The sequence below is a fragment of the Phyllopteryx taeniolatus genome, chromosome 11 (assembly GCF_024500385.1).
Source record: "Phyllopteryx taeniolatus isolate TA_2022b chromosome 11, UOR_Ptae_1.2, whole genome shotgun sequence".
In the NCBI taxonomy this organism is placed as follows: domain Eukaryota; kingdom Metazoa; phylum Chordata; class Actinopteri; order Syngnathiformes; family Syngnathidae; genus Phyllopteryx; species Phyllopteryx taeniolatus.
This window is the reverse complement of record NC_084512.1, coordinates 11,019,712-11,038,217: the sequence shown is the minus strand read 5'-3', so window position 1 is coordinate 11,038,217 and position 18,506 is coordinate 11,019,712. Positions and strand designations below refer to the sequence as shown.

Sequence of the window (18,506 nt, the reverse complement as noted above, 5' to 3'; positions counted from 1 at the left end):
TTATTTTTAAAAGATCTGTAGTTCATAATTTGAGGATATTCTTGGCCCAGGTCAGACTTGACCCACAACATACTATGTGTGCAAGGAAAATGACCTGTATGTAAGGGTTAAACATTTACAGCATGGAGAAGGAAGCAGTTTGAACTACAAGTGAACAACGTGTTCATTAACTCACAGCGTGCACAAACATGAAACTCATCAGACCACAAGTCATCCGACACTGCTACAGAACAATGCGTGCGGGCCACTCAACGCCACGCTACCATTATGAAAGCTCTGTGTCATAAGACAAACGCCTCACAGGAACGCTGTTGTGGCACTTGCTGACTGTTGACACAAGGGTTAAACATTGAACTGCTTACATACACACTTGGACACGCAAAAGGGGCGGGAGTGGGCGGGAGCATCAACCGCCCCAGCACTGCTTTTTGTTTGTCTTTCCACTCGGGCTCGCCGCATTCCCGCCACCTCCCCTTCAACAGCCATCAGGGTTATCAGAGGAAAGTCCTCTGACTGCAGCCAGGTGCAGCACTGTGTAATGATTCACATGGCGGACACACACATGTACCCTGGTGTGGTTGGAGATTTGTGGAGGTCACAGAGTGTGTGTGTGTGTGTGTTGCATATCATGTGGCTCTGATGGCTGGCTCTGGTGCAGAGAGTTCAGCAGGAGTTCACTACGGATATTCATGCATCTCTGTGAACCAAATGATGGCACCAGAGAGCCTTTTCTCTCTGAAAACATTGCTCGTGTGCACTCCCGCTACTTTCACTTTCAATATTTGACTGCTCTTCAATGTGGGAAAAACCTAATTCACACATTTATTTATTTACAGGCTTGGCTTTTCTCAATACGATACCTGTGAGCGGCGGAAAATATTTCTGTGATTCTTAACAGCCGACAGTGTTGGCAACACTTTGAAAAATCCCTGCTTAACAATTCCAGGAAAGCTCAGCCACCTGGAAATCTCATGACTTCCCGAATCTAATTCCAGGCCAAACTATCAGACGGTCTGACTAGAAGCTTTCATTCAGCAGAGTAAACATTGAATCTCAAGCATGTTTACCAGAGCCAGTGTTGAATCAGGCATTAGTACTCATGTATTGCCCGCAGTGAACTCAAGTGGCCCTGCAAAGCTCTGCTTGTATTTTGTCCCTGGGAGTACATTGTGAACTCTCAAGAGAAAGCTGATTCGGGCTGGCCTCTGTGTCGTCTATTCTCGTTGCTGTCAAATACAGTCTGCACTTAACTCTGACCATATAATAACAGATGCTAGTTGGCTGTTTTGGCGACTTGTAATTGTATCCAAAGCGCTCACAGAGCAAATAAGGCAAACGAGAGGGAGGGGAGAGGAAAAAAAAAAAAAAAAAAAAAAACAACAGTGAAAGGCATGACGCCCACCAGGGGAGAATCCAGAAAAAAATCCCCTCTCATGTCACAGTGTGCTGCGTTGGCGGGGCGTGACCTCATCCAAAGTTTACTCTCAACCGCCTCATGCTGCTTTGTTATCTTGAAAAGTTGCAAAGCAGCACATTCCTGCTCTTAGTGGCAATGCAAAAATGTCAGAGAGCACAACTCAAGCGCACACATACACACAACACTTCACTAAATAAGCTATGCATTTTAGTGGGTAAAAACATACAAGCACAGGGGGGAGGCATGTTTATAGGTCACTTGCGAGTGCGATTACTCAGCAGGCTAAGCTCGCCTTAAGCCTTTTTTTAAACCGGCCTGTCGGCTAGTAAATAGCTGTGAGGAGTGTCACAGTCTTCACAGCTGATTGGCTTGATGCTCGCACGACTTCAACAGGAAGTCAGCCAGTGCCCGGCGTTGGTCAAAGAGGGGCGACCAATAATAGTCCAAGTAGAATTCAGCCATTGCGGGACAAAAAGACATAATGTGCACACGCCTGAGGGATTTGGTTCTTGCCATATGAGTCACGGAGACGTTCACTCTGCATCGTCAGCATGGAGCATGCTCCATAGCAGTCTGGGCCATTATGTGTACTGTAATGTTAGTGTGGAGTGACCTCACTAACCATGTGGGAAACACTCATTGTGACTTGTGTTGACATATTACGTGGGAAACACAAACTTGTATAACCCTGTTTTGTAATGACACTGTATGCGAACATAAAATATCATTTCAGTACAACGAGCATTTAATGTTGAGACAAATGAGTCACATAGCAACATTGTTGCTCACTTCTTCAGCCCACTACATGCTACACATAACCGCAACAGTCATCATAGTGAGAACTGCAGCTAAATATGAAACCTGAACCATTATTAGTTATTATTCTTCAATGTGGCGGCATTCTTTTATTGGATTTTACTGGACCAGTGATTCCAGTTTAGCATTTAGCATTATCATGCCATGAACTGCATTTGGGCACAAGTAAACAAATTGTGTTGTAAAAGTAGTAACACTGTGCTGTTGCTTCAGTGTGACACATGCGAAACTTCGTTGTGATTTTGTCATCGGGTTGCACAATGTATGCAACTGACGCTCCAGTGACAAATAATTTCACTTCCCTCTTCTTCGACCTTTGTCGAGGTAAACATTGCTACTTCCTTTTTTTTTTGCTCAGTGTTATGCAGACATTTGTGTTTGTTAAAATTAGAAACGGCTCTCAGTATGATGCTGTGCAGTTTTACACCACAATACTAAACAGACTACAATCACAATAATGAACAGTTTCAACATCACTCAAACCTATAAACCTTCACTATGTATATTATAGTACAACTCTTCTATTGGATCTGATTAGATTGTGCAGTTGTATCTAACATTAGCCACAGTGAATTATATTTTCTCCTGTGACAAGTGAGCATAATGAGGCCTCTCATTGTGTGCGAGGCTGAGCGTGCAAAGCACGACCGAGTTGTTGGCTGCTTCTCGGAGGGCTGTGACAGGGCAAAAGCGCGGAGTGGAAATAATGAGTGACATATCAGCCAGAGAGCTTTTAGAAAAACACCCCTCCTCCCTCCCCACCGTCGAGCCACGTTCCCCCCACGCCTGCCTTTTTGAAGGTCAACTGAGAAAGAAGAGAAGCCAGTGCAGCCGCTCCACCTCCACCACCAGCGCCACCTCCGACTGACTGGTTCAAACAGGCCCTGGGAGGAAAAAGGGGGCAGTGTGTGCGGGTGCGGTGGACGGTCGGGGGGGAGACAGGCCCACTGAGCATGCCCAGTGATGAGGAATGCCGTGTGATGGCAACATGGGCTCTCCCATCTGCTGATGCATTGTACACTGCTAGCCCCGGGCCCTTTTCCATCCAGTCTAGAGAGCGGCCAGATCTATTTACCATGGAATGCACACAAAGTCGGTCGCTGATGCACACACACACAGAAATTGTGCATGCACAATAAGGAGCACAAAAAGAGGTGATGCATAGCTCATGCAATAGACAGGCGCGCACAAGAATTTACTCATGCATGCATGCAAAAAAAAAAAAAGGCACAGGTTGAATGGAAGGGCTGATATAGTATTCACAGAAAATCCCATTTTACTCCAGCTGAGGGTTACAAGGCAGCGTATTCTGTCCCCGTTGCATGCGATGCCTTTGTATAAAATAGGGTATGTTTTACATAATGATCTCATAAAAACTGGGTTCCTTTTTTTCCTTTGATTTTTAAGTTTGTCATTCACATGCCAACCTGCAAAAAACAAATGAAAATGTGTTTATGCGCAAGCCAACCCAGGAGTAAAGACAGTATAATTTGTAAATAAACATAACACGCATACGCACCAGCTACTTGTCTTCCCTCCTTGTTTGATAATCTTAAATGTAAGGCTGGATTTACGCTTAGTTCAAGTAGCATAATTCCGATTTTTTTCTCAAGTGGCACAATTTCGATATGAGTGATGGCAGTGAAAACTGGCCTCTTCCAAACATGGCTGATATGCATCGGATATGTGCCAATGGGAGCGCGGCACTAGCGCTTGTTGATCTTTAATCATTCATTCATTTTCCATACCGCTTATGCTCAGTAGGGTCGCAGGCGTGCTGGAGCCTATCCCAGCTGACTCTGGGCGAGAGGCGGGGTACACCCTGAACTGGTCGCCAGCCAATAGTAGGGCACATATAAACAAACAACCATTCGTACTCATATTCACACATATGGGCAATTTATAGTCTGCAATTAATTTACCATGCATGTTTTTGGGATGTGGGTGGAAACCGGAGTGTCCGGAGAAAACCCACGCAGGCACGGGGAGAACATGCAAACTCCACACAGGCGGGGCCGGATTTAAACGCGGGTCCTCAGAACTGTGACGCTTTTGTGCTAACCAGTCGTTCACCGTTGATCCCATGTTGATCTTTAAATAAGCAAAATTATTGGGTACAGCAGCCAGTGGAGTAGTGTGGAGGTTACATGCACTTAAATCAATAAATGCGGCCAACCCATATCAAACGGTATCTAATGTTCATAATGTATTATTTCCATATTGCTGTTTACTTCTGTGATGTCACTGCCCGGTATTGACGCTTACCGTGTTATTGACGTGCAATTTGGGTATCTGCATGCAGGTTGTCTCATGACTTCTGTCAGTGTAAACACAGCCACGTGTCACTTGAAATGCACGTGTAAATAGACGGAACTGAATAGGGATTGGGCACTTGGACCTGCAGTGCAAATCAAAGTAATGAAGTGAAATGGATTAGTATAGTGGTCATACATACAAACAACAACAGAGCTATTTATCTCCATTATTTTTGTTGTAATGTACTTGTTTACCATTTTCAGAACAGTAACTGTTAGTGTGTGTTATTTCTCATGGATCCTCAAATGTTAAAATGACCTGGCGATGACGGATTAATGATAGTACCTCATAGTACCTGGGTTTGCCAATTTGAAAGCATCAATATGGACAAGAACTGTGTTGTGATGAGTATGTTTTGTGGAGTGAAAACATTTTCAAATGTGTTTTCAGGCGCCGGCGCCCCCAAAAAAAACAACAAAAAAAACCTTCAAAACAACACTTTCATTATTTGTTTTGGGTTAAAAAATTTCTTGTTTGGACATTAGCAACCCACATGCTGAGGGGCTTTTATGTTCATTGTGGGGGGCGAGGGTGTTTTTGTGATAAAATGCCAAAGCCAAGGCAAACAATTTGTGGAGAATGTTGTCATCTGTCTTCAGTTTAGTAGAACACAGGGTGGCGGGGAGCACTATCTGTATCACACATGCAAAGTGGGACCACATGTGTGTGTGTTTTGCCTTCTTATGCATAATTGAAGGGGCCTGCTTTGTGTAGCCAGCAGACGCTGACGAGGCACCCAGGGTGGCACACACTTAACAAATGCTACAGCTTGAAAAAGTGACACTGAAGGCATTTTGACATTGAGGTCTGCAGTCGGCCATTTGATCCAGAATAATAAATGCAACGCATCAGCTCGAGTAAAATAGTTGCAAGCTGATGCGCTGGATTGAGAGCTCCAAAATGCGAATTCACCAGTGCCAACAGAAATCAAGGTGCCCTCTTACGTTATATGAATAATTGAGGTATGATGTGTGTGTATGGGAAGGAGTCTAATGTGTTCTTTTATTTGCAGAGTCACGTCTGCGCTCTCTGATATGATAATGAATCTCCCCTCCAGTAATTGAGCTGTGCTTTACAAAATCAGGCCAGACCTTAATGCCGCATTGTCTCACATGAGATCAAAAAGCAGCCGAGATGAGGATGAGATGTTCTGTGACAAACCGATGACTCCCATAAGAAGTGTCATGAGGGTGTGGGGGTGTGGGGGTTGGTGTAGAGGGATTTGGCCTGTAGCGGGGTTTAGGCGTGACGGACATTGTGGCCATTATAGTCAAAAGGCTCAAAGAAAGGCAATAACAATCAAAAGAGGGTTTAGTAAAGTGAGCTGTCCTTCAGTTGTAACCTTTATATTTCCCACCCCCCACGTGTGATTCTCAAAGCACACCAGACTCATCGAGCGAGCCTCGCTCTGTCGCACCTTCTCATGGCATCCTGCTCGAGGGTTTCTAAATCAGGACCGCGTTCGCCACCTCCTTATGTGTCTCTCCACAACTCCCAATGACCCCCATGTGTTACATGCAAATGTTGCAGCCTGCACACGGATACATTTTAACGGCCACATGCGCGGACGAATAACGGAAGGCGGACAGCTGCAGTTCAAAAGCGAGCAACAGCTGTGTTCCATTGTCTGACACCGAGCTGACTGACATTTGAAGCTTGACTGCCTTTAAACGCTTCTATTCTTTCGCCTGCCTTCCCGCTTATTTGCTCCCTCCATACGCCCCACTTTGTCCTCTGCCGCCAAGCGCTCACTCGCCATTCCTCTGATGTTTTGGCCATCGCCGAGGTCTGCCTGGATACCGCAATGTCTTAAATTCTCTTGCCCAGTTACCGAAGTGGGGGGTGAGGGCAAGCATGGAATATGTTCCTTATTTGCCGCCCACAGGAGGCAGACACTCAATCCGACCTTTTCACTGTCGAAGAGCACCGGATATACTTGGCAAGCTGTGTTTTGCATTCACACTCCACCCCCACACTACATTTACCCCAGTGTGTATGTGTCTCTTCTAAGCCCTTCATTTCCCAGAAAGGAGTCCAGGATTTGTGAGCGGCCCTGGGCAACATCTCCAGAGAAGGATGAGTGTTTCCTGCAAACAGTTGGGAGGGGTGCGAGGTGCCATGCGTGTGTGTGAGTTTGTTGGGGGCAGCTTCCATGAAGACATTATCCAGTAACACTTGAAGAGCGTCATCAAGGGGGAGGTCTGTTGCGTTTGTGTGTTTTTTTTTTCCTTGAGAAAAAGCCCCAGGAGGTCTTCAGGGCAGTGATTGACAGTCACCTCTGTTGATAGCTGCCCCGCGGGGACAGAGCCCTCTCAGAACAGCTGCCGCCTCCATCTCGACCCTGAAGCTGTTGCTAACTTCGGGATTGCTAAATATGTCCAAACCTGTCGACTTAAGCAGGCTGTGCCGCTTTTGTTTGTGAAGAGTGCTCTGCATGGCCTGATAATCCCACTGAAATACGCAGCACAAACGTCACGACTCCCTCTTGATCCGTCTCGCCGTTGGGTGTGGACGTGAGGAGGAAGAGTGACTGGATGGTGAGTTGTGCAAGCTCTCACTTGAAAGTGCTGATGCACAAAAAAGAGGGAGGCAGCGATTGTAGGCCAGTCAGATACTAAGCGCCCAATACGGCAAACCCCTGCCATATTGCCTAGATTTTTAAGCAATTGTTTTTTTAACAGTATACAGGAAAGTCCAAATTTACAATTGTGATTTCAGTGCAATTGCACAATTTAATGCAAGATACCAGGCAGCACTGAGCTCTACCGGATGTCGATGCAGCACAAATGAGAAAAGGGAAAAAGAAGCCGAGAAGATGCAGTAGTTGTTCCCACAAAGCAGAGAGAAATTACGCCTGTAATGTACTGTATGATTTAGTTAAACATTTATGTTTAAATATAAAATGTTTAATTATCTTTTGTATTTGGTCAGTCAGTCTTACATATTTCTTTTAACTGAGAGTATAAAAAAAAAAAAAAGCTTAAAACAGGCATACTTTGTCTCTTGTCTGGAGAACTGAGAGAGTGAAACAAAAATACTTTAAAAAGTACTTCTCATATTATTACTAATAGTACTAAGGAAGAAGGGTAGTATTGCATCATTGCTTTTTGCGGATGATGTGGTTCTGTTGGCTTCATCAAGCCGTGATCTCCAACTCTCACTGGAGCAGTTCGCAGCGTGGCAGTGTGAAGCGGCTGGGATGAGAATCAGCACCTTCAAATCTGAGACCATGGTCCTCGGTCGGAAAAGGGTGGAGTGCCCTCTCCGGGTCGGGATGAGATCCTGCCCCAAGTGGAGGAGTTCAAGTATCTTGGGATCTTGTTCACGAGTGAGGGAAGAATGGAACGGGAGAGCGGCAGGCGGATCGGTGCAGCGTCTGCAGTGATGCGGACCGTTGTGGCGAAGAAGGAGCTAAGCCGAAAGGCGAAGCTCTCAATTTACCGGTCGATCTACGTTCCTACCCTCGCCTGTGGTCACGAGCTGTGGGTCGTGACCGAAAGAACAAGATCCCGGATACATGTGGCCGAAAAGAGCTTCCTCCGCAGGGTGTCCGGGCTCTCCCTTAGAGATTGGGTGAGAAGCTCGGTCATCCGGGAGGGGCTCAGAGTAGAGCCGCTGCTCCTCCACATTGAGAGAAGCCAGATGAGGTGGCTCGGGCATCTGTTTAGGATGCCTCCTGGACGCCTCCCTGGTGAAATATCCCACCGGGAGGAGACCCTGGGGACGACAAAGGACACGCTGGAGATACCACGTCTCTCAGCTGGCCTGGGAACGCCTCGGTAAACTGTATCACCCGCAATATACAGAGGTTCACTGAATATATAACTTTTTGTAATTGAAAATGTATTGGCTGTTCATTTGCTGTCATTGTGTTTGTGCTAATAACACTTCTCCATCAAAGTGTATGTTTACTACAACGCTACTGTATCCAACTGGCTCACTTATGTTATTAATCAACTCACATACAGTACACACAGAAAAAGGGTATGGCCTGGGTTGGGGGTTTGATGTGTTGACATTACAGTAATTTTTGTAAGTCTGTGGGAAAAGGGAGGGCGACGCGGTTGCCGTTTGCATGTGAAACTTTCGAAAAATACTTCCCAGTTTTAACTGGCTTATTGTCATATAAACATAGCCTTACGGACATATTACAATTTCCAACTGTAAACAAATTTAAAACTGTCATTTTGACTGTTTGTTTACCTGACAGATAAAACGGAATAATTTAAAAATGAGTTCTCAAAATGACATCATGACTGTTTCCCTGTAAACACTGTAAAATGTTTGTCTGTGAGAGAGTATGTCAACAAAAATAACAATTGAGAAACATTTGTGGTTAGTCCTTTAACGACACCGCAACTACTGGTTTGGTGGAGTCTCGTCAAATTCTGAGCTCAAAAATTCGCTGACGAATGGTATACAAAAACAATCCATTGGTGTGGAGGTGGTAGTGACATCACCAACTGGCCTGGCACACATATTCAAGAGTTTTCAGTAAACATGCACCAATACCAATGCAAGTATCGGTATCGTTGCCATACAGAATCGGTACACAAAAATTCTTAGATACTGTATGAACCAATGCCACATCACCAGCCTGACATATGTCAGCTATGTCAGCTGTGTGTGTGTGGAGATAATTTAAGGACAACACTTTTAGGCGACTGCAAATTGTGCTGTGCAAAATGGATGATGAACTCCTCAGCACAGTGTAGTGAGTCGCGTTTCTTTAAAAATCCAGAATATCAAGATAGGTGTTCATATTTTGTTTTGTATTTTACCTTATCATGTGCTCTTAAAACTTTCATTAATTATTATGAGGCCAAACTGTTATCTACGTTACCTTTAAAGTGACAGTTTACAGACAAAAAAACACTTGTCCACGTTTAACTCATTTACAGTTGTTCAGTTGTTTACAGTTGTTGTCCAGCTGAAATTGTGTTGTAGGTAAGTCCATGCAACTTTGTGTCACATTTGTTATACAGCGTAACCTCGGGTTACGAACAACTCTTTTTTTTACAAACAATTCAGGTTACGTACAACATTTTTGTAGAAAACTTGCCTCTAGTTACATATTACTTTCGGTTTGCGAGTGGTCTTTGTATGGACGAAGGGAAGGATCTATGTTATGCTTCTACTCGCGCTGTGTGACGATCATTGACTCTGTGCATCAGACATGCAAACACCAAAGACATGAAAAAGGCGACAGACCAAACAAAAAAAAAACGTAGGGGTGTCTGGGGGGGATCCCCGGTTCCCCCGCAGAGAATTATTTAGATTTTAATATAAATTAAGATTTCTTGTTTTTTTTGTTTGGGTCTCCAACTTAAGCCAGCCCCATCTCCACCTGCACCCGAGGCCAGGTTCAACCTGTGCCACATGAATAGCATCCTCCTCTTTAAGCACTCTCATTCTGGAAAAGAATTGACTAAAATAATTGTCTGTTTTACGTCATTTTTCACTATTACCAACTTCAAAGGCTAATCTCAAATGCCACGTCCAGGATTTTTTTTTTTTTTGGCCATTTCTGAATTTGAAGTGAGTGTGTGTTGTGTTATGACATAACCCGTAACATCGCTCCGTCGCTTAATACATTTAACATTAACATCCGTAAACTAATTAGATAATTGGAGGCGCGTTTCCTAATTAAAACAAGGTGTACTAGCGGATCAGCTCTTGTCGTCGATGTTACGTGTGCTTCGTGGTTCCGCTGGGACCACAACCTCAACACAAAAATACAAAAGACCAGTGCAACAAATACGACACTGGCTGATCTGATGAGCAAAAATGTTGCTTAAACGTAAGAGTAACAATAGAGGATGTCCACTCCAGAGGTGGGTAGAGTAGCCAAATATTGTACTCAAGTAAGACTAGTGTTATTTGACGATAATGGGACTCAAGTAAAGGGAAAAAGTAGTCCTCCAAAAATTACGAGTATGAGTAAAAAGTACACAGTGAAATAATTACTCAAGTACTGAGTAAATAGTGAGTAACTTCAGATTTTTTTAACCACACCATGAACATCAATAAAATAAAAATAACAAAATAAAATGTTTTTTACTGCAAGGTGTTTTCTCAAGTTGTAAGTGGGCCGAAACATCCACGTTTGGGCAGACAGTGCCAGACAAATACTACAATACATGAAAGCTGTTGTTTTTGTTTGTCTAAATGTAAACACGAGTAGTGCGCCCGTTGCCATCACAGTAACGACAATCTTGCCAAAATGGCTGCCACGTAGGCACGACCATCAGCCGGGCTGGCTCATCTAGTGTTAATACCTATGCCCGGGAAACCCAATAGAAGACGTTGTGTGAGGTCATGTGACTTTCTTGTCGTTTGATTGGTGAACTAGACTTAAACGTCACTAGCGCTTAAACATGATTGGCGCAAACGGCGCCCAATGCGGAAGTCGAAGTCTCGCGCACGAAATAGTTGATAAATAAGCAAAAATTGATCAATAAAATTAGCGAGCGACATTTAGATCATTGAAATAGAGTAAAAGTACCGTTACTTCTTTTTTCTGGTGTAGTCAACTCCTGTGACTCCAAAGCAGGTCCTGAGCGCACAGGCGGAACTTCAGGCGGATGTGCTTTCGCATATTAGTCCGCCGCGGAGTAATATTCAGAAATTACATCTGTGTGTGGATGGTGGATGTGTGGAATGGATCTAGCTGCCAGCGTTCAAGGAGTACGAAACAGCCTATGATGACAGTGACGGCAACCCCCTCCCCAGGAAAAACGATTCACGTAATGGCCTAAATAATGTATGGTGCATGATGTTTGGATTTAAGCTGAATACTAGTTGTTTGCTCCGCGGCGTAAGGCAGAAATCTGTTCTCGCTGGAAGTTCCGCCTCCACATCCTTGATCATCCAATCACAAATCTAATAGCACTTGTGATTTACATAGTAAAAAAAAAAAAAAAAGGCCCGAAATCATTTTATTTTCACAAAAAAAACTAAAACTATTCACAGTATGTATGTTATTTATTTAATTAAAACAACAAAAGGGTTAATGTTGGCGTAATCACGTCAAAATATCTACACGTAGACGTAGACGTTCGGTAGGCAGACGTTCTGCCTATACGCACATTCAGGCGAACACCAGCCGCCACATTATGAATGAAGACTGAAGAAGGTGCACTATCGTCGTATCTTTTTCTAAAAAAGTAAACAGAGCTAAACAGTCAGAATGGCACCCAAGATAAAAAGGGAACCTGCTAAAGATAGTGTGAGGAAGCACTTTTCATAGATGAGCAGAAAGATCTGCCCATTGTGCAACAGTCATTGACTGTGCGTCACGCAGTGCAACTAAGGTAGGCACTGTAAGTTTGTTGTTAGTTATTGCTCTTTATTAGACTGACAAAACAGAGAAAGCAATTGCTGGTGATAGTGTGAGTGAGGCAATACACAAAAATGATCAAAAGAAATGTACAGCAAATTTGCCAACAGAGCAATAAATGACAATGTGAAGTCCCACTTTCTGATTTGTTTTCCTCAACAGAAAAAGAAAGATTGATTTCCATCCATCCATCCATTTTCTGAGCCGCTTCTCCTCACTAGGGTGGCGGGCGTGCTGGAGCCTATCCCAGCTGTCATCGGGCAGGAGGCGGGGTACACCCTGAACTGGTTGCCAGCCAATTCATGCATGTTTTTGGGATGTGGGAAGAAACCGGAGTACCCGGAGAAAACCCACACAGGCACGGGGAGAACATGCAAACTCCACACAGGCGGGGCCAGGGATTGAACCCGGGTCCTCAGAACTGTGAGGCTGACGCTCTAACCAGTCGGCCACCGTGCCGCCGAAAGATCGATTTGTTGTACCAAAATCAACCCTTGAAAAGAAACTGAGAAAAGGAAAAACAATTGCCCCGTGTTATTATGGAAGAAGGCTCTTCTTCAATGAGGAGCTGAAGTCCTCCTCCCCTTATGCCTCCTTAGATAAAGTTAATGAGCAATAAACTTATCATATTTATTTAGTTTAATTTCTTTAAAATAGTGTGTTTTCACATATTTCTATATTGCACTATATTTATTTTAACCACACACTGATAAAATAAAAACAAAAACAAAAAAGGTAAGTATAATTTCATTTTGGGGCTGGAAAAGATTAATTGCATTTCCATTCATTTCAATGGGAAATATTACCTCGAGTTAAGAACGTTTCGGGTTACAAACGGGGTCACAGAACCAATTAATTTCAGAACCCGAGGTTCCATTGTATTTTGTTTGTTTGTATTATTATTATTATTCTTTACCCATTTATCATGTAATTAATGCTGGCTTGCTGTTCGTTGAAGCCACCATTCATTTTTACACAATTACACTAGTGGTCATGTAATTGCTGCATGTGTCTGCATTCAGGTACACTTTGTAAGTACTGGAGCCTATCCCAGCTCTCATCGGGCAGGAGGTGGGGTACACCCTGAACTGGTTGCCAGCCAATCGCAGGGCACATACAAACAAACAACCACTCGCACTCACATTCACACCTACGGGCAATTTAGAGTCGTCAATTAACCTACCATGCATGTTTTTGGGATGTGTGAGGAAACCGGAGTACCCGGAGAAAACCCACGCAGGCACGGGGAGAACATGCAAACTCCACACAGGCGGAGCCGGGGATTGATTTATGTACAGTGTTATAAAACAGCATTAATTAATTAACAATTAATCTTTGTATTTGAATTCTTCAGTTAACACACACTGTACAATCTTAGTTGTATGATCCATTTAGTTTTTGGTTTCGTATCTTGAGGATTTAGCGTTGTCATGTAAATATATGCTGTTCAAGAAAACGTAGTATTTTTTAATATTTGATTAAAACACAATTGCAAGGCGCGATGACGTTATCACATATTGGTACAATGTATTGGTGATTACTCAAATGTTAGAACTTGTACTCAGTGTGGTATCGGTGCATCCCTATTTTTTAGTCATTTTTACAAGTTTGTATGAACGTGGTTTTCTCTGACAATCTTTCAAAACCGCAAACTTTTTACTAGATGGGTATGGCGTAAAGCACCCAAAAAACAAACAACATTCAGAAATCTGATGTCAGTGAGGACAGTTTCTGAACTCATTGGGGGATGTGGACAGTGAATGGTAAAGGGTCAGCTAGCCCACAGAGAAAAGGGGGGGGGGGGGGGGGGGTGAGTGGAATCTATTCCAGTAGGGAGAGAAAGGTCACAGTGTAAGCTGATAAAGGCGGGAGGCAGAGCTTTAGGCCAGCTAGTCAGCTGATGCCTGCAGCTGTGTTTGGAACATCAATATGAGCCTTGTTCAGCCTCTACCCTGCCCCCCTCCCTCCGTCCCTCCTAAACCCCTCCACACTCGGCATCCCCTCTCGCGGCTCGTCCCCCCTCTCCTCTCACTTTATTTCCGTTTTATCCAGCACTGATTTATGAAAGTAGGGCATGTGCCCATAACTGCTGCATCAAGGAACATGGCTGAGCCTCCAGAGGCACTAAAGCTCTGTTTACATCAGCCCAGACAACTGCAGCGCATTGCACAATGGCCACAGGCAAGCTGAGTTATATAAAGCCTGAGCTCTATTGTTTTTGTTTTTCTGCTTTCGCCACCTCTAATTCCTGCACAAATGCTGTGTTCTGATCTATGGCATGCAACTTTTACGTAACCTCTTCTTTCCTGAACACGCTAGCCGAGCTCCAGGTGTCAAATTTCTCATTTCCCAGGCCGCTGTTTCGTTTGGATCAAAGAGCAGGGTAAAGGTTGCAGGAAACTCAATAGACGGGTTCTTTTTTTTCATGTTATTTTCTGCTGTCTCTCACTCACGCACTGGATTTCAGTGGGCTTTGTGTTGGTTTTTTATTGTGGAGGAGTACTGAAGCATGCGGATCATATAACAATGACTGCAAGCAAGCACTGTGACTTGAACCTAGGAGCATGTTTGGGGGATAACAATTAGTCCCACACGGAGCGGCAACACACGTCATGGCCTGTGTTTCCATGGCAACATATCAGCGCGCTCGGGTGGTAAGGGACAAAAATGTATGTTAATAATGAGCACCAAGGGAAGCGTTTGAGCCAGTGGTCTAACACAATGCTGGGGTGACATAATCATGTGCTGACAATTAATGAGTCTTTGAAAATGTGCCCAGTAAAAACATACCGTCACTCTTTTGTTAATCTTTAATTATGTGACTCAGTGGGTGTAGCCTGTCCTTGAAAGAATCTGAAAAGCATGACCAGCTGCTAAAAATGCAGGCCGACCCGACTTAATGGATATGAGCCACATTTCTAACATAAACAAACGTGGAAAAACCTCGGAAATGTTCACGCCAACCTTCCCCGTTCATGTACTAAAACAGTGCTGACTCAACGCAGCGCCACTGAGTGCAGCTGCATTCCGGAGTCTCCTGGACTACAAGGACGCACTCTCATTTTGAGCCAGGGGGCTTCAACACCGGAGTGTTCTCGATATTTCTCTGCCTGCTCATGAATCACGGCAAACACGGTGCTTTTGCTGTGGTCCTGCGGGAGGCGCGGTCGGTGCGGCCATACACAACACACTGCAATTATGACTCAGAATTCCAGGGAAAGATTTAGGCGACAATCGTATGTATTTCTCTATTCCTGGCCAATTATGTTGACTGCATTAGGGGCAGGTGGTTGCTGTTTGAAAACAAATGCATCTCCAGCAAAAAGATAACATACAGAATACATGCTCTCGCATGGGGTTTATAATTTGGGCACGTGGGAGTATTTTTTTACACTGCATTATAGCCAACAGCGGTACACATACACACATATACATACATACATATATATACATACATATATACATACACATACATACATACACACACATATATACATACATACATACACATAAATATGCATATACATATATATAAATATACACATACATATATATATATACATATACATACATATACATATATATATATATATATATATATATACATACATATATATATATATATATATATATACATACATATATATATATATACATACATATATATATATACATACATATATATACATACACACACACACACACACATATATACATATATATATATGTAAAATGAACTAAACTATCATAATTGCTGGATTAATTTCCTTACTGTGTGTGTTATTTGTCTGTCTTTTTTGGTTGTGACTGGCATATGCGCAATTCTTCAATGGCCCTTGGAGCAGTTATGATTTACCACTATGGATTCTGCCAAGCAACTGGTGCTCCCACGTACGACCTGGAACAAGCAAATCTACTTCTCCCCCTCAGCTAAATAGTCAGTTGTGAAGTAATATAATCAATCACAAAAAGATTTAACGATTCATAACAGTGCCATTGGTGAATCACACCAGACTGTGAAAGAATATAACATTGTTCTGGTATGGAGCCAACCTATATGTCTTTTTTTTGTCATGCAAAAAGGCTGCTGCTCGCTAGCACTGATTCAATTCTTTTGGTATCTTTGGACTAAAGATGCTAAGCAGTGGCCACCAGTGGTCTAAAATGAGCGCCATTTTGAGTAAAGAGCAATATAACGCATTACTGTATTCAGGAAGACATCAGATTACAGTTACCAATAATAGTTACCATTGAGTCATCGTTGAAATATAAAAGTGCAAAGAAATGCACAACTTCTCTGTTGATGGTTGTTCATTTTTTAGCTACACATTATGAATAGCGTTTTACAGGCGTGTTAAGCACGCATTGCATTGTGGGTTAATTATTCATCCAGAAGTGCGGGGTCAGAAATCGTCATGGAATACTTAGCTTAAATAATATTTACAATGAAAAGTAAGAGCTTTCAACATCCTCTGGAGTCTGCACTGCGCTTGGTTTGACGCGCTGCACCGCTCACGTAAGTAGTAAGTGCTTCTCCCCCCGTCAATCACCCACAGCTCTGCTAGTTAAATAGCTGCGTAAACTTGTCACCGGGAACAAAAACGTTTTCTCACTCTTCGCATCAAAATTATGATGGAACTCAGGAAAAGCTACCAACAACTCTACAATACAAACAAAACGAGTACTATTGGCCGCAATCACGCTTTTAAAACAACATTAAGTACAGTTCTCTCGGTTTCCCCCAAGCCCAACATCTAACCGCCGCGCTCTCACTTTTACCTACACACACACGCTACCCTTCATGGACCCCCACACAATCGGAAACCACATAACTCAAACAATATGGAGGGTTGCTAGTCTGTCTGTCTGTCTATCCATCTATCAGTTAAGAGTCTTTAGAGGTGTACTTGTTTAGATGTTTAGGTACTTAGTGCAGACGTGACATGCCAAATACAGTAAGTTGCTCATTTAATGTGGCTTCAACTACACTAATAGTGAATTTACTGGTTCATGTTGATGGCATCATTCTGTAACTTGTGTGGCATATATTACCAAGTAATGGGTACGGTCAAGCTTATGCTCTTTTTGTTCTATGGATAAGTTCTATTCCGGCCACTTGACAGCTGCTGAAAGCAACTGAAAAAGTTATTTGTAATCTTGGTTACTTTTGAAATCAAGTAATCAGTAAAGTAACTAAGTTACTTTTTCAAGGTCACTGGCAACACTGGTGGCCACAGCATTTACTGTATATTCACTAGCAGTACGGCAGAGATAAGTGGGAGATGAAATACATTTTCAATACAAGGTAATAACTAAAACGCTACTACTTTATTATCCAATGTGCTATTTTCACCTCATACTCGCTCCTCTTTTGTTCGCCATCTTTGCACAAGTCGTCCTATCCTTGGCTCACCATATTCCCACTCACTTCCTTCCCAGTGCCCACGCTTCTCGCCTCCTCTCTTCATATCTCAGCTGTTACTTGGCAACATGGTCCCAGCTGGTCCAGAAGTAGCCACGTTGCCACGGCAACAGAACACATGCAGACGTGGAAACCTTTTTTTTTTTTATAAAAACAAGCACCATGCACATGAGTCAGGTGTGTGTGGAGATGTAAAAAGAACATCCAGAATGAGTGTCTGTTATATGATTATATAATATTATAATCCAATGCAAACAAACAAATCTAAAATGGGAACATTTGATTAGCTTTGGCTAATTTTGTCACTTGAGTGATGGATTTTACACACGAATTCCTCTTGGGATTGAACATCCATTCAGCTGGCTAAAGCTACCTTCCAATATATTTGGCATTCATCCATCGCATCCTGCATTGACAATTCCAATTCAAAGCACTCACAAGCCGATTGCAGTTCTGGGAAACAGACCTCTTGTCTCCATGCCCTGAGTAACACTGCATCTGTCGTCATAGCAACCATATCCATCATCTGCAGGGGATCAATTGATTCATTATTGAGTGAGGCGTAGCAACCCTTCTCTGCTTCCAGTTCACGTCTACTTCATCTTCCAGCATGCATTATTGAAGTGAAAGCCTGCCCACTCACCGGGATGGAAAAGAAAAAGCCGTTAGGTCTCCCTTGTGGAAATATAATTCATATCATACATTTTCAAAGTAGTACAAAAAAAGTAGTAGTTAATTTCCTCTTTGTGCTGGGTTTTGTAGAATGTCTGTGGTGTGCAGATGAGACAAATAAGTATAAGTGTAAGATGACACTGGTAGCCATGTTAAAAACAGCACTGTGTGGCGCTAAACCATTTATTGCCGCAGGGGAAGACACGGTTTGGTGCAATGATATCTTCCTTTATTGTATGCAGCCCTTCACGGTACGGCTGCACACCTAAGTAGAGCCCGCAGGCGTCAGTGTATGTGTGGCGGCCCAGTTTGTAGGGAGAAGGGAAGAGGAAAAGACAAATGTATATTATTGGAAAATTTGTGCTAAATGGATGATGTCAGCTCTTTGCACTTGGACATTTTAATGTGCTCTCTGAGGGAATTACATCATTAGCCCTCCTTTCCGAGCCTGGCTCAATGTTGGGAAACCTCCTAATGGATGTCAAAAATGTTGTCCCAATGGAAAAATGGTGCGTGTCTGTGTG

At 43.2% G+C, this 18,506-nt stretch overlaps 1 protein-coding gene across 1 annotated transcript in view; it reads right to left on the bottom strand.

Annotated features, from left to right (window-relative positions):
* Positions 1-17,285, bottom strand: part of irf2bp2a (interferon regulatory factor 2 binding protein 2a) — a 31,094-nt gene extending 13,809 nt beyond the window's left edge. Inside the window, exon 1 of the mRNA XM_061788841.1 lies at positions 17,242-17,285. Within this exon, the coding sequence (XP_061644825.1) occupies positions 17,242-17,270 (29 nt within the window). The 5' untranslated portion in view covers positions 17,271-17,285. The remainder of the gene's footprint in view (positions 1-17,241) is intronic.
* Between the last annotated feature and the right edge of the window lie 1,221 nt (positions 17,286-18,506).